At 36.7% G+C, this 13,775-nt stretch overlaps 1 protein-coding gene across 5 annotated transcripts in view; it reads right to left on the reverse strand.

Annotated features, from left to right (window-relative positions):
* The window catches only part of Wake (wide awake), an 80,025-nt gene extending 70,794 nt beyond the window's left edge, over positions 1-9,231 (reverse strand). For 3 of the 5 annotated variants that reach the window (XM_071712487.1, XM_071712488.1, XM_071712483.1), the window contains exon 1: positions 8,763-9,231. In XM_071712487.1, the coding sequence (XP_071568588.1) occupies positions 8,763-8,765 (3 nt within the window). In that variant the 5' untranslated portion in view covers positions 8,766-9,231. Of the gene's footprint in view, positions 1-1,407; positions 1,691-1,804; positions 4,050-8,762 lie in introns of those variants that run through there. The other 2 variants (XM_071712484.1, XM_071712485.1) reach the window with 2 other exon arrangements.
* Between the last annotated feature and the right edge of the window lie 4,544 nt (positions 9,232-13,775).

Below are 13,775 nucleotides of genomic sequence, written 5' to 3' on the forward strand. Positions count from 1 at the left end.
TTTGCGTTTCATGTATATCGATTCCACGATTATATTATACGAAGGGTATTATAAACATTGTAGAACGTCGATAGATTTCAATCTCGCCACGTGCGACGATTTAAATGCAGATTGTCGGAGCCGAAGCGGCGTTTTGTGCAAATTATTTTTATTGCATAAAACTGTCATTGCACTTCGACACTTCGAACATATGTAGAATTAAATACGCGAAGACGGTTTTTATACATATTTTTCGTATACGCTGCCGCGTATTTAATGAAGGAAGGGTTGTTGCGCAAATTTGCGACGGTCGCTATTTATATATAGACACGATGAGTCGAACAAGCTTTTTTTTTCTAGTCTAACAATGCGTCAATCTCTATTTGCAGTATTTGCCGATGATTCACCATGGCATTGCATGACTGTGCAGGGTGTTCTATTTCGATCGGGAGAATGCGTCACGCAAAATTTCGCTATTTAAAATGGCCGATGTACCATCGGGCGACTTCGCGATTCGTTTGTTCCAAATGGAGAAAACACACACCTTTGTTCGTTTATTGCCCTCGCCAACCAGAATCTTTTAAGAGTCTCATCGATCCACCGTGAATTATACACGCTTTTGAATGCCGCTTATTGTTCGCATCGACTATCGGCGTTGACAATAGCGGAAGCGTAACAACCGCACACTAAAGCGGAGTGTAGGAATAGAAATATATTTGAGAGGCGAAATCCCCCCCCCCCCCCCGCTTTCCCGTGCAATCCGTTTCTCCAAACGTGAACTACAAAACAAATGAAAAGAAAGACTTAATTTAGGACTCTCAATAATGGAACCAATATAATTACTGGTTACGAAATAAATCTTATTACTAATCCCCAAACTTACGTGAACTAGAAAACAAATGAAAAGAAAGACTTAATTTAGGACTCTCAATAATGGAACTAATAACTACTGATTACGAAATAAATCTTATTATTTACTAATCACGTCGAAAAGTTTCTATCCGGCCTTCTAATTTCATCAAACACAAATTACAAGAATTGTAGGAATTAAAGAAAAGTTAGGCGATAAATGGAGGTCTCAGTTTGATACAATTATATGTGCGACAGCCATTTAGATAAGTTTTCATTGAACATTTTCCCCTATCTATCATTAATTACATTATCTCTTTGTCCGTTATATTTCTCGATTGACATAATAAATCACGACTGAAATAACTCCTTCCTTGCACCGACCAAGCGTCATATTACGTAATTTAGCCTATAACGCGGAAAAATTGCAATTATCTTAAAAGAACCGACAGTCTTCTATTGACGTAGACTTTAAAAGTTTACTTTCATTTTCAGTTTTACTTTCATAACGTCGTGCCTCGTTAGTACGGAAGAGGCATTACAACGTCGAGGGCGCAAATATAGGGTATCGCGACATACCTCGAAACGAAGCCAATCAGCATTCAATCTCAGGAACGATTGACCTTGCGATCAGGTAGCGACTTCCGGCACGCCTGGCTTCGCGACGTCACTCATTTTCAGCTGACGAGATCCGCTCGGCGAGGCACGAAAGGCAGAGAATATTGTTTGGTGTCGGATTCACGGTGCCGAACAATTATTTACGTCGAAAATATTACCCCCTGTTTGTTCGCCGCTGCTGTTGATGTCAGCGTGATCGAGCAGCCTTGGAAAATGTGATATCACTTACTCCCGATCGATATTTCTGTACAACAACGGTGCAAGAGAATGAAAAGAAAACGTGACATTTTGTACGAGACACTAATAAGATAATATGTTTTCAGATAAATAAATAATATGATAACAAGTTTCATCAAACCCGGAACATGCTGGTTGCGAATTTGAATCCAGGAATAATCTTGGATAATGATTATTAGCCGCTGGCAATACCCAGGAATGTAGGATATCCCTCTATTTCTATGTATTAGAACCGATAAGGAGAGAGAAGAGAAAGAAACAGAGACAGGAGACAGATAGAGAGCGGGGAGGAGAGAGAGAAGATGAGATGAGAGGGACAGAATACGATTGTTACTAAACTGTTTTAAACTTCACCTCATCGCTGTGAAGAAACTTTCTCGCAATTTGCCACAGTTTCAATGAAGTTCCAATCACGAGGGGCGTAATTTCACCGTGGTTTTGAATGCCTCTTAATGACGAACACGATGTTTATCGACTCGACATTCGCGGAACTCGCGTTAAATTCAAGACAGAAATTGCGAATTAATTTGAGAGAAGTTTTTATAAGAGCGAGCGCGCGCGCCGCACGTTTTGCGAAACATGTACATTATTATTTGTTCCCTTCGCAATTAGCTTGTTTTGTTATGTGAGACGTGTTTACTTTCGCGCATATCTACATTTGCGAGGGCATTATTATATTTAATGACGATGTAAAAGTCGCTTTGTCATTAAATGACGCATATCACGCACCTTTTACGATACTCCGTAAGACACTCCGCCATTGTATCAACCGTGGGAATACGTTTCTTTCACACAGACATAAAATATTATGAATGCAGTTTTGCCACAAAGTTGCATTTAAAATTAGATGTATATACACATATACCTTTATTTGCTCTGACAACGTTCTTCCACGGAGGAAAATACGCGTTTCCCTTTTCTCCCTTCTTTCCGTCTCCCGTAAACCCCAACAACGCGAAGGATCTCGCGTTTCTGTGCACTGTTTTATGAGCGCGTTAAAAGCAGCGAGAAAAATGTTGCGAAATGCGCGCTCGTCAGTCGTGCGTCCGTTGCTCGTGAAAACTCTTGTGCCAACGGCACCTCGGTATGAAAATGCAATTTCTGTACCTCCTGGAAGGCGGAAGGAACCCAACGGAATGCGCGTAGGGCTCCGGATAATGACACAGCTACGTGGCACAATTTCATGAAAATGCATGCCGCGCGCAGCGCGGATACCGCGCGTGCAATGCAATCGTGATGTGCGGTCAAGAGTGCGATCGGGGATTGTATCCCACAGTGGAGCCCGACTGCAATCGAAATGGGGCAAGAATGTTGAAGTCGTTCGATGAATTCAACGCGGCTGTTAAACGTTTTAATTAATTTCGTCTAAGTATAAACTTCATAAAACACGATAACTTGAATCTCAAAATGATTCGACGCGATCTTACACAAACCGCAGACACTGCTTAGACGCTGTTATTGATATTATGATTTTATATCAAGTTCTATCTTGTTTAATTATTGTTAATTTCGAATACGTAATCTTAATTAATTTCTCATATCGATGTCAGTTACATTTTACATTACATGAATGTCGAGAGATGAGTACTTGAAGGGAAAATATATGCTCCGTCCAGGATGAGAATCTTCTTCCCCACCAAGAAGAGAAAGATTTAATTTGCTGCCTACTGTGTGTTGAAAAGAAAATCAGTTTTGCCGATTTAATTACCATCCTGAAATCCGACATCTGAGATATTATCGATAACACACGAGACGGTTTCTGAGGGCTTTTGTCAACATTCATCAGGATGACGTCTACCGGGTTTGGTTGCCGAGTCAGAAAGTGTGGATTAAGGGTGAGTGACTGGTGCAAACAGAGCCTGATTTACAGGGATTTGCTTGGCTTTTGCGTTGGCGAAAGGTCCCCATGGATTCTGCGTCGTGGCCATTTGATACGTAAATAACTACATATAATGAAGCAACGCGGAGAATTTTAAAGAATCGTTATTGGACTCGCACTTGGAGTCGTATACATGATCGTTCAAATTATTGTCAGACGTACCGTGATAAACGTCCGGAGAAAATTTTCGTTCAACCTTTAACTGTGAACATTACACACTGGAGTCCTGGAGACTTCTACATTTACAATTAGATATAAAAAGAGAGAGAAATAGAAATAATTTTTTATTCTCCATGCTGCATTTTCTCGTGTCTTTCAGCACTTGAATACAGAATTAAGCTTCATTTGTTTTTTTTTTTTTAGAGAAAAAGAAACACGATTGGGCAAAATTACAAAACAAGCTGCAGAAATCTCAAAGACCTTATATTCACTGTAGAGAAGTAACGCAAATGAGGTTTTTATTGTTTTGCCGACGCACGTTTGAACCGATGTAATTCTGCGTAATGCAGTCGTTGAGTGTCGTTTGTCACATGTCCGAAAACTATTCTAGAGATGCAGCGAAGCACCTAACGACGCATTTGGTTAGCAGGGTTAGCTCGTCGAACATTGCGAACCGCGGAAACTATTCAGGGCAACTGTTTCAACAACCGCTGCAAGGAGCTTGGGTAGAAATTAATGGAATCCTTGGCAGGATGTAACATGGCGCGCGGACATTCGGCTGTCATATATCGGGTGATGTAAAGGTGGAGAAGCATTCCTCCGAAACTGTAAACTTTGATTGCCAGCACTCACGCTGAAGAAATTATCAGATATGCTTCGTCAAATTCGTGCAGGGTACCTTTTCTTGAAGAATATAATAATTTTTCTACGTTGAAAAAAAATTACTGTTTTCTGATTTATATTAAAGTGGAGGTAACCGTTGTTGATTATTTAGTTAGCAACGCATTATTTTAATCATATGCTTGCTCAGAGCACCAGTCATCCTTCTCAAAAATAATATTAGTTTTCGTATTTTATCAGACGATTATATTTCGATCAAATGCATTAATATTTTATACTAACTAATGAATGCAGTATGTATCTGCATTATGTAACTGCTCCGTTGAAGGAAAAATGTATAACGTACGTTTGTCGTATTGTTCGCTCTAGTGAACAAATCCGATTAAGCCCACGTAACAGTTAACAATGTGATGATTCAATGAGATTTTATTGATTCAGTTACCGGACCGAAGTCATTACACGCGTAAGGTATTAAATTCGCATCTCGGCACTCACATGGTTAATGTTAAGTCATTTAAATGACCGGCTTTCGAAAACTGTTTCTAATCCGAGTTACTCAATTCGTTATTCGTATAATCATAGCGATAAAAAACTCAACGCAATAATAGACAAGTTACTGCGCTTATGTCAGTTCTTCAGTCCAACTTTAAATGCATGGCATAGTTAAACTTACTTTCACTCAACCCTATTTGGTAACGTTGGCTTTCAAGTGACATTTCTTATTCCGTATACTGCTCTTGTTATTACAACTATATTCTGGCCACCGATACTATACACGATATATTTTTAGCAATTCCTTCTTTTTTCAATTTTAAAAAATCTGTAGATACACCGTGTCTAGAAAATGTTTCCTAAACGTTTTTTTTATTATATTAAAAATGATATTTAATCGTAATATGCGTGCGTAAACGGAATTTGCAACTTTCGTCGAAAAAAAAGAGTTAAAATTTTTTTATTTGTTTACCGCACTTTTTCTACACTTGTTAAAAACCTCACGATTAAGAGTAAATTCAATAAGCAGCCATACATTAATCACCTATCGTTGATTGCATGTTTATTGTTTACTGTATGCCCAGCTAAATAATTCACTCTGAAGATAATTTATCCTTACGAGCAATTACGCAATTTATCTTCAAATACAAATTCGATCTGTTTTAAATGTTTAACGTTTTTCACAATTTCTGCGAGAGTCTACATAGTATCATTTAAATCCTCGTATTATTTCAAATTTTAATTGACACATGAAATAATTTATATGATCAATTTGTAAACGTACCGTCTGGCAGACGTATCACTTGTCCGTAAAACAGATTGTATTGAAGTGATTGATGACATCAGCAAAATCGATTATTCTAACGTGTTGTCACGATAAAAAATGGATTTTCGTGTAGTGACGAGACAATAGAAATGGAAATGGAATAATATTACAATAGATACGAGATTCCTTACAGATTGTCTTAAGTTACAATTAAGATTTGCTTAAGATTGAAAACCACTAGAAATTAAGTCAATCGAGATCGAACTTCACGTAGGAACGATAGAAAGGTATAAGCAATAGGAAAAAAAAATCTGAAAAGCAGGGATTGCCAGATAGTTCTCGACGGACGTAGCGAACTAAAGCTGCGGTAACAAATCGAGAAACTTCGTGAGAAACGAAGAGAGGAACTGGAAAGCTTAAAAGCCCTTGACATAATCTTGATTCACGTTGCTTGCTAGCAACGGTATTTGAAAGATCTCAGCCCCCTTTTTTTAACCAAAAGACAAATGGCCAGTATGCGTGAAGTCATTCCTGAATTATTCATACAATACCTACTGATGCTTTGAGAGTTGAATAGACAAAAAACAGGGTAGAATATCAAAGCGACCCGAAATATAAAATTAGGGAGACTGTACATATATTGGATATAGCACCTGTATCGCAATACTGTTTCAATCTTGTTAAATGATTGTTGTCAAATACAAAAACTAATATTAGTTAATCTTATTGTCAGTGGAAAATTCAACTACCGCTCAATATTAATATTCACACTAAACAATTCTTTCGCGGCTTCAGTTTCGACAAAAGTAAATGATTGGAGTGTTGATGCAATTTTATTAGTAGCATTGCCGAAGCAATATATGTCTCATTTTTATTGCGAAACGTAGAGATTGTGGATAACACGAAAATCCCCATGAGCTGCAATGTAGCACGATAAACCGTGTGAGCGTGCGGTGGCAGTAGACTTTCCCGTCAGTGAATATTGAACTAAGTGCGATTTATATCACCGCGGGGATCACCGGACAATTCGAGATGAAGAGGGAAGAAGAATTGGACGAGACCATGCTCATTACGCGTCACTCTTGAGATGCAATCGCATTATTTTACCCTGTGTACATTTATAAAATCGTATTTCCTAAGAAAGTAGTCGAACTGTTTAACCGGCATTATATATCTTGCTAATACGTGTCATGTGATTATTATCAGTTTAGTAATAGTTTAATCGGGGTAATTGTATCGTCTTACATATCGTCCTTACTACGATTATCCGTAACCAAGTCACAAAGCGATAAGTGCTTATACGGTATATACGTGTTATTGATCACTATAATTATAGGTATACATGCCTATAGCTATGTATGATCATATGCATAACTGTCCTATTATAACTGTCCGATTATACCTCGCAGTTCGTAGTGAAACATGCTACGAGTATCAAGCTTGTGCAAAGCTCTTGCATTCGACAGTCTCTCTTTTTTATTGTAATAATTCGCAACCGTCAGGTTGTTTCCTCTTGAATTTTATATAATAACTATTTAAAAATGTAGCCGTTATTATAAAATTCAACCGAATTTTATCCAATCGATTATAATATAATTTTGTACGAAAGATAGATTTAAGTATACACTGTTTAGTATTAAAATCAATAAGAGAAAAGATATATAATTGTGAAGTCTTATATTCTCGAAAATTTTATATCGCGCGTAAAGATATAATTAGCAATATAGAATCGAAAATGATGTATTTAAATACAAATGAATGCGGTATGCAGAATAGATCGCGTAAGTGAGAAACGAAATAAATTTACTGAAAGTAAGGGGCAAAAGAGAATCCTGCGCGCATGGACCTACCCAAATGTTCGATCAGCATCAACTACCCGGCAAGCTTTCTCCCCGGGAGTTCCGACGACGTAATAGATATAGATAGCAGTCCGATATTTCCTCCCAAATATTCGATAATTTAACATTTTCTTTTTCTCTGTCTCATCAAGCGATGTAGGTATATGACACAACTTTCCAATAACTTTAAATTACTGTTCCGGTAAATAACATCGAAATATTATTTTTCTCCGACCGTCGTTCGGTGGCTGATAATCGAGTTTTCGCGCGTCTCGAGAATGGGAAGGCCCTAGTCGGATTTCGTGCAGAGATTGCACACTATGGTGATCTGCTTTTGGAAACACGAGAATAAACTTTTTTTCTGCAGCGATCTAATAATGGCAGGAAGCCTTCGTTTCCCCTTCCACACGTCCTCCTACGCCTTGGCGCCTTTACCTTCTTCACCCTGCATCGCGATCACTCGCATCCTCATTGAACTTTCACAGCACATAGTATTCGGCTATGTATAAAAACAAATGTCCTCTCGGGCCACTTGAATAATCCAGAGATTGCCACTCCCTCACACACTGTATTTCACCCTCCTTTCGTATCTCCGCGAGAAGGAATTGCCACCATTCCCCGCTGAATTTTTATGGGCTTTTAATAATATATGCGGGGTCGAAGATCTCAGCTCTGTTACTTAAGTGACGAAAGAGGTTCTTTATCCTCCTCTCCCGAAGCTCGCACTACATTTATTTCTATTTTCTCACTTTTTCGAGGGCGGACGATCTCATCGTGGAAGCAAGACGTTCCCGCAGTAAGAGAAAAAAAAGACAAACTCTCTTAATCACTCGAACAAGAACAAGCTCATCGTGTATTCCGTAACCACCCTTGTCTCCATTTACACGCCTCCGTGAAGAAAAGTATCCTTATCTCTCGTTAAATTTTCACCGTAAAATTTCGTGCGTGTAAAAATATATCCCTATATGAGATTTTTTGCACATCTCGACTATGCGAAGATAAATCTTATCCTTCTTAAGGATATTTACGACTACCGTTCGCGCTTTCGCATCACTTAATAATAAGCGAAGGCAGTAACTTCCCTTCGGCTTTGCATTTAAATTCCTATCGGAAAATTCGCTACATAAAATAATGAACGATCTTTCCTGTTACTCGAGCAAGGCGGGATTATCCTGTCGCTACATTCATCCCTCCCGCAACTCTTGCGCGCGAGCGCCCCGTCGTCATCCCCCTTTTCAGCCCCTTTATGCATTCTATTCGACAGCTCGCGATCGCGAGTCATTAATATTTCCCATTAAAAAAAAAATTTTTTTCGCATACAGACCATCAGTGTCAACCGCGTAAGCGCCGTAATCCGTCACGCATTTCCGCAGCGCGCTCCCCTCGCCGGAAGTCCTCCACAGTCCGATGAGATATGGTCACGTGTGGACGAGTTATCGGACGGGGATTTTCACACGGGGAGGGGGGAGGGAGGAGGGGACGGTTATCGAATTTTTTTTCTCTCTTTCTCTCTCGTCAAGTGCGGTGATCGAGTTGGCAGGAGCCAACCGCGCGGAAGCGAACACCCGACGCGATATACTCGTCGCGACGTCCGGCCACCAACTGTCGGCTGCGCCTCGACGGGACGTCGACGCGACGCCCGAAGACGTCCGAGGACGACCGACGACGCGACGCGGAGCGTCCTCCGTGTCGGCGACGTATAGCCGTCGCTGGAAGTTGACTTGCAATTTCCTGCGGGCACCGCACCGGAGAACTGCATCTGTTAAGCTGCAACTCCGCCGCACGGAGCAGTGACAGAAAGGGAGAGCATCATGGTTTAGTCGCTTGCGCGCGAGAGTGTCTTTGGGGGGATCAAAAGGAGCGTTCGCGCGAAGTCATACTTGGCTGCTCGAGCATCGAAGTCGCTGCAGTTTCATTATGACTTCTGCGTGACAACCGGGGAGAGACAAAAACTCGGAGCCTTTTTAGAAATTCGTAACAAATAATTAACATTCTTCTTGAAACATCCTTCTTTGAAGGATCATCGTAATATGATACGTAATGCGCGTGTGGACGTAATATGTAATATTTAATATACTCACTGCACTGCACTTTGAGAGAGTTATGTCTTAGAGTTAATGAGAAAACTTTGGAGAGAGTTTACTCCTCCGTCTCCTCTTTGTTCAAGTAATCATAGCCGTCGTAGTGCGGACCAGTGCATGCTTGTCAGTAGTAATGATCAATGATGAATCAGACTGCCAAACTATTAAGGGTGACTTCGACCAAACTCCGATTAATTTAATCGGCGATTATCAAGTCATTTCTCAACTATTCTATTAACCCATTGAGTTTTAAGATATCTCTACGCGCTCTTCTTGTTTAAATCCTTGTGTAACTCGGGTCCTAATTAAAATTTTTAGATTTGTATTCAAAGGTGAAAAGAGTTGCTCTTTCCGAAAATCTGGACGGGATGGGATATCTGAGAAAAAAGATATAAAGGTTGAGAAAAATTTAAAAAAAGTAATCCCTCCTTTCTTACTGAAAAATATTCAACTAAATAATTCCGACTACCTTCCTAATAAAATTTTTATAGATCACTTAAATAATAATTGCATCGATTTATTCTACTCAAGAAGGGAGAAATTATTTATTAGATGAATATTTGTGTCAAAAGACAATCACTTACTTTTCTTATTTTCTCTTTTAACCTTTATAGCTTTTCTTTTTCATATGTCCCGCCTAATTACTGACTAGATTTTCGGAAAGAACAATTCTTTTTATCCCTAAATACTAATTGTGGTCTAAAAATTTTGATTAGAATCCGAATTGTAAGGATTTAAAACAGAAAAGCGTGTAGAGGCCTCCTAGAACTTAATGAGTTAACATGAATAGAATTATTAATGTTTCGTTGTTTATCATGGAAAAAAGATTGGATTAGATAGAACGAATCAAATAGTTAGAAATTTTGATTTATTACTATCTTCTGTTTGTCCAAGTGGTCATAGCTGTTATAGTACGAACCTATGCATGCTTGCAAGTAGTAACGATCAACGATAAGTCAGACTGCCAAATTATCAAGAGTTACTTCGAACGCAATTAATTTAATCGAAGTTCTGAAGTATTTTGTTAATATGAATAGAATCATTAATGTTTTGTTGTTTATCGCATGAAAAGAGGATTGGATTATTATAGGTACAATAGTTCAAAATTTTGGTTTATGCAATTCTGTCAATTGAATTAATTACCAATTAAGTCTGGTTCTGATTCTAGTTTAATTTCTTTTACGTGAACAAAAAAAGGATTTAATCTCTTCGCTTTGCTATCGCTGCATATGTGCGCGAAGTGTTCTTACAAAACGGTTTATTATAGAGAAGATCTTCACTATTTCTAACGAATAAATGTAGTTTTAAAAAGAAGTTGTTTAGTGTGAGAGTATGAATAATATATGATTAACAAAGTATTTATAATAGTTTTAGATTATATTCTTTTTAATTTGAGATGGTCATTTTATAATATTATAGATTCTTCAAATGTAATTATTATATAATGTTAAGATAAATTCAAGAAAATATATAACAGGACTTTCAAATAATCTCCAATACAAAACTGTATTCAAAAATTTATTGTGAGTTGTCAAAGCACAAATAACTATGCGAGTTTTATAAAAAATAATTGGAGCATGTGAAGCGACAATTTATCCGAGTGTTATAGAAGAAACATTATTTATTTCTTGTGTTAAGGAAATCAATGCAGAGAGATCAAATTACTTCACATTTCAAACGTTTATGGGATTGATATTAAGGTTGCGTTCGTTTTAACGCTTTCAGCGCTGAAAGTATCGCTCTATCTTTGTTTGATATTCGATGTGCAACGAAGATAGAATGATCCTTACAGCGCTGAAAGCATCAAGCCTAAGATAAAGAGAAACTAGATACGAATGCTGATTAAATAATAAATTTAGTAATTAGTACGTTATAATTAAAATATTTATATAAACTTGAAGAAAATATTAAAATGATTTAAACGCAATTAAATTTTGCATTCAAGATTATGTGACCATCATATTGTTAAATTATTTTAACATCCATTGTAACATAATATAATGAAAATAGATAGTTAAAATTAAAAAAAAAAACATCAATAATCTTCAAATCTAAAAAGAAAGATTTTGAACAAAACATTTTGTTAATTATAATACCTGTCTCCTTGCACTGTACAATTTTTTCCTCAAATATTTATTCGTATTATTAAAAACGATGGAAATATTAAAGTAACTGATTTATTTTTAAACGTGTGAATATGTATAATGTATATCATGCATATGATAATTTAATTCAATATGTTTAATAAATATACATATCTGACACAAATAAGAGGACTAACCATTATTTGAATTCAATGTATTTACATAGATATAAATTTTTATTTGAAGCGAAACCTTATCTTCTCTTCTCTTGTAAACGCTTCTAATCGATTCTCTATTTTTATACATAACAAAGACAAATCCCTAGAGAAATTTGATTTATTTCAAGATATACGTGTTCTTCCCCTATATTGTATAATTTATGATACTCTGGTGAGACTGTATAAATTTTTGTTGCTGAACAAAAATTTCTATCGTCTTGTATTAATTGTACTAACAAATATCATTTTAACTCATTCAATTAATTTATAATATTTCTTTGTTTTATTTTTGCATTAGGAGAATCATTAAATAAAATTATTGATTTATTTTTATAATTTTATCTATTTCATAATAAAATTACATAAAATAGTAATGAATAAATCTTGTTTTCTTGCTATCTATGCCAAATATTTATGAGATATAGATATAATGTTGCTATATATCTACTATATTTTTTTAGATTATCATAAAATTTAAATAACGCCAAGAATCTACATAGCAATGTTAAATGTCTAATTACTGTACAGATTTCGATATTCCACAATCTTTTGAATTAATGAGCGAATAAAAGAACATGAGTTGTATTAGATTATATTGCGTTAAATCCATCTCTACATTGCTTTAATTTAACTTGACGTTACATTAAGAGCAGTAATATTTGTTAAATTTATATTTTGCAAGAAGTAGATTCATGGATTAAAGCGAGAGAAGCTCGCATTTGTACTGAAATTAATGTAGAGAACGTGTCGTGAATAAAGTCTCAGTTATTACTGTAAGTACTAAGATGTTATGTTTGCATTGTATTATTCCTCTCGTTGAGAGAGAGAGAGAGAGAGAGAGAGAGAGAGAGAGAGGAGAGAGAGAGAGAGAGAGGAGAGAGAGAGAGAGAGAGAGGAGAGAGAGAGAGAGAGAGAGAAAGAGAGAGAGAGAGGAGAGAGAGAGAGAGAGGAGAGAGAGAGGAGGAGAGGATAGATAGATAGATAGATAGATAGATAGATAGATAGATAGAGAGAGAGAGAGAGAGAGAGAGAGAGAGAGAGAGAGAGAGAGAGAGAGAGAGAGAGAGAGAGAGAGAGAGAGAGAGAGAGAGAGAGAGAGAGAGAGAGAGAGAGAGAGAGAGAGAGGAGAGAGAGAGAGAGAGAGAGAGAGAGAGAGAGAGAGAGAGAGAGAGAGAGAGAGAGAGAGAGAGAGAGAGAGAGAGAGAGAGAGAGAGATCACAAAACATCAAATTATTAAACTTATCTCTTGTCAGTGGAACGAAATAAATGATAGGTACAATTTACTTTGTAACGAAGAGATTCTAATAATTAATCTCACGAATTTTGTATTATTTATTTACATATTATACACTATCATATTTATAACTTATCTGTAAAATATTTTGGCGATATAGTATAATATTTATGCAATTCTAACATAAGCTTCGTTAATTTTTTGCTAGTTAATATACGCATATATTATGCATTGTGATTCCTTTATTTTCTCTAACCTTTATTCGCTCATATTTAATATCAAATCTATAAATCATTCGATTGTCAGGTCGTCACAATATTGCGGGACTATGCAACATTCAATACAAAATAAATAAAAATAAAATTTAAAATTAAATAATTATATTTAGCGTTAAAGACTAGATAATCCGAATAACTATATATAATAGATATCCCATTTATAATCTTGTAGTATAAACATAAAAAGAAATTGGCAATAAGAGAGTCGACGAGGTTATTAGTGCGTAATGTCAAAAGACAGATATATTTGCATATTACAAATTTCCAGACGTTTCGGCTCTTCTTCGAGCCATCATCAACGGTACAACGAAAAACCATTCTCCATCATAACCATGAGCCTTCGGATTGTGAGGTCGGAAAACCATGAGAACTAAATGATTGTTATCAGATGCTATACAGTGTCGTGCGATCTATCGTGACAACAACATGTCATGGACACTTT

Source organism: Temnothorax nylanderi, unplaced genomic scaffold (assembly GCF_030848795.1).
Source record: "Temnothorax nylanderi isolate EJ_2023f unplaced genomic scaffold, tnyl_v1.0 TNYL_tig0110_pilon, whole genome shotgun sequence".
Taxonomy (NCBI): Eukaryota; Metazoa; Arthropoda; class Insecta; order Hymenoptera; family Formicidae; genus Temnothorax; species Temnothorax nylanderi.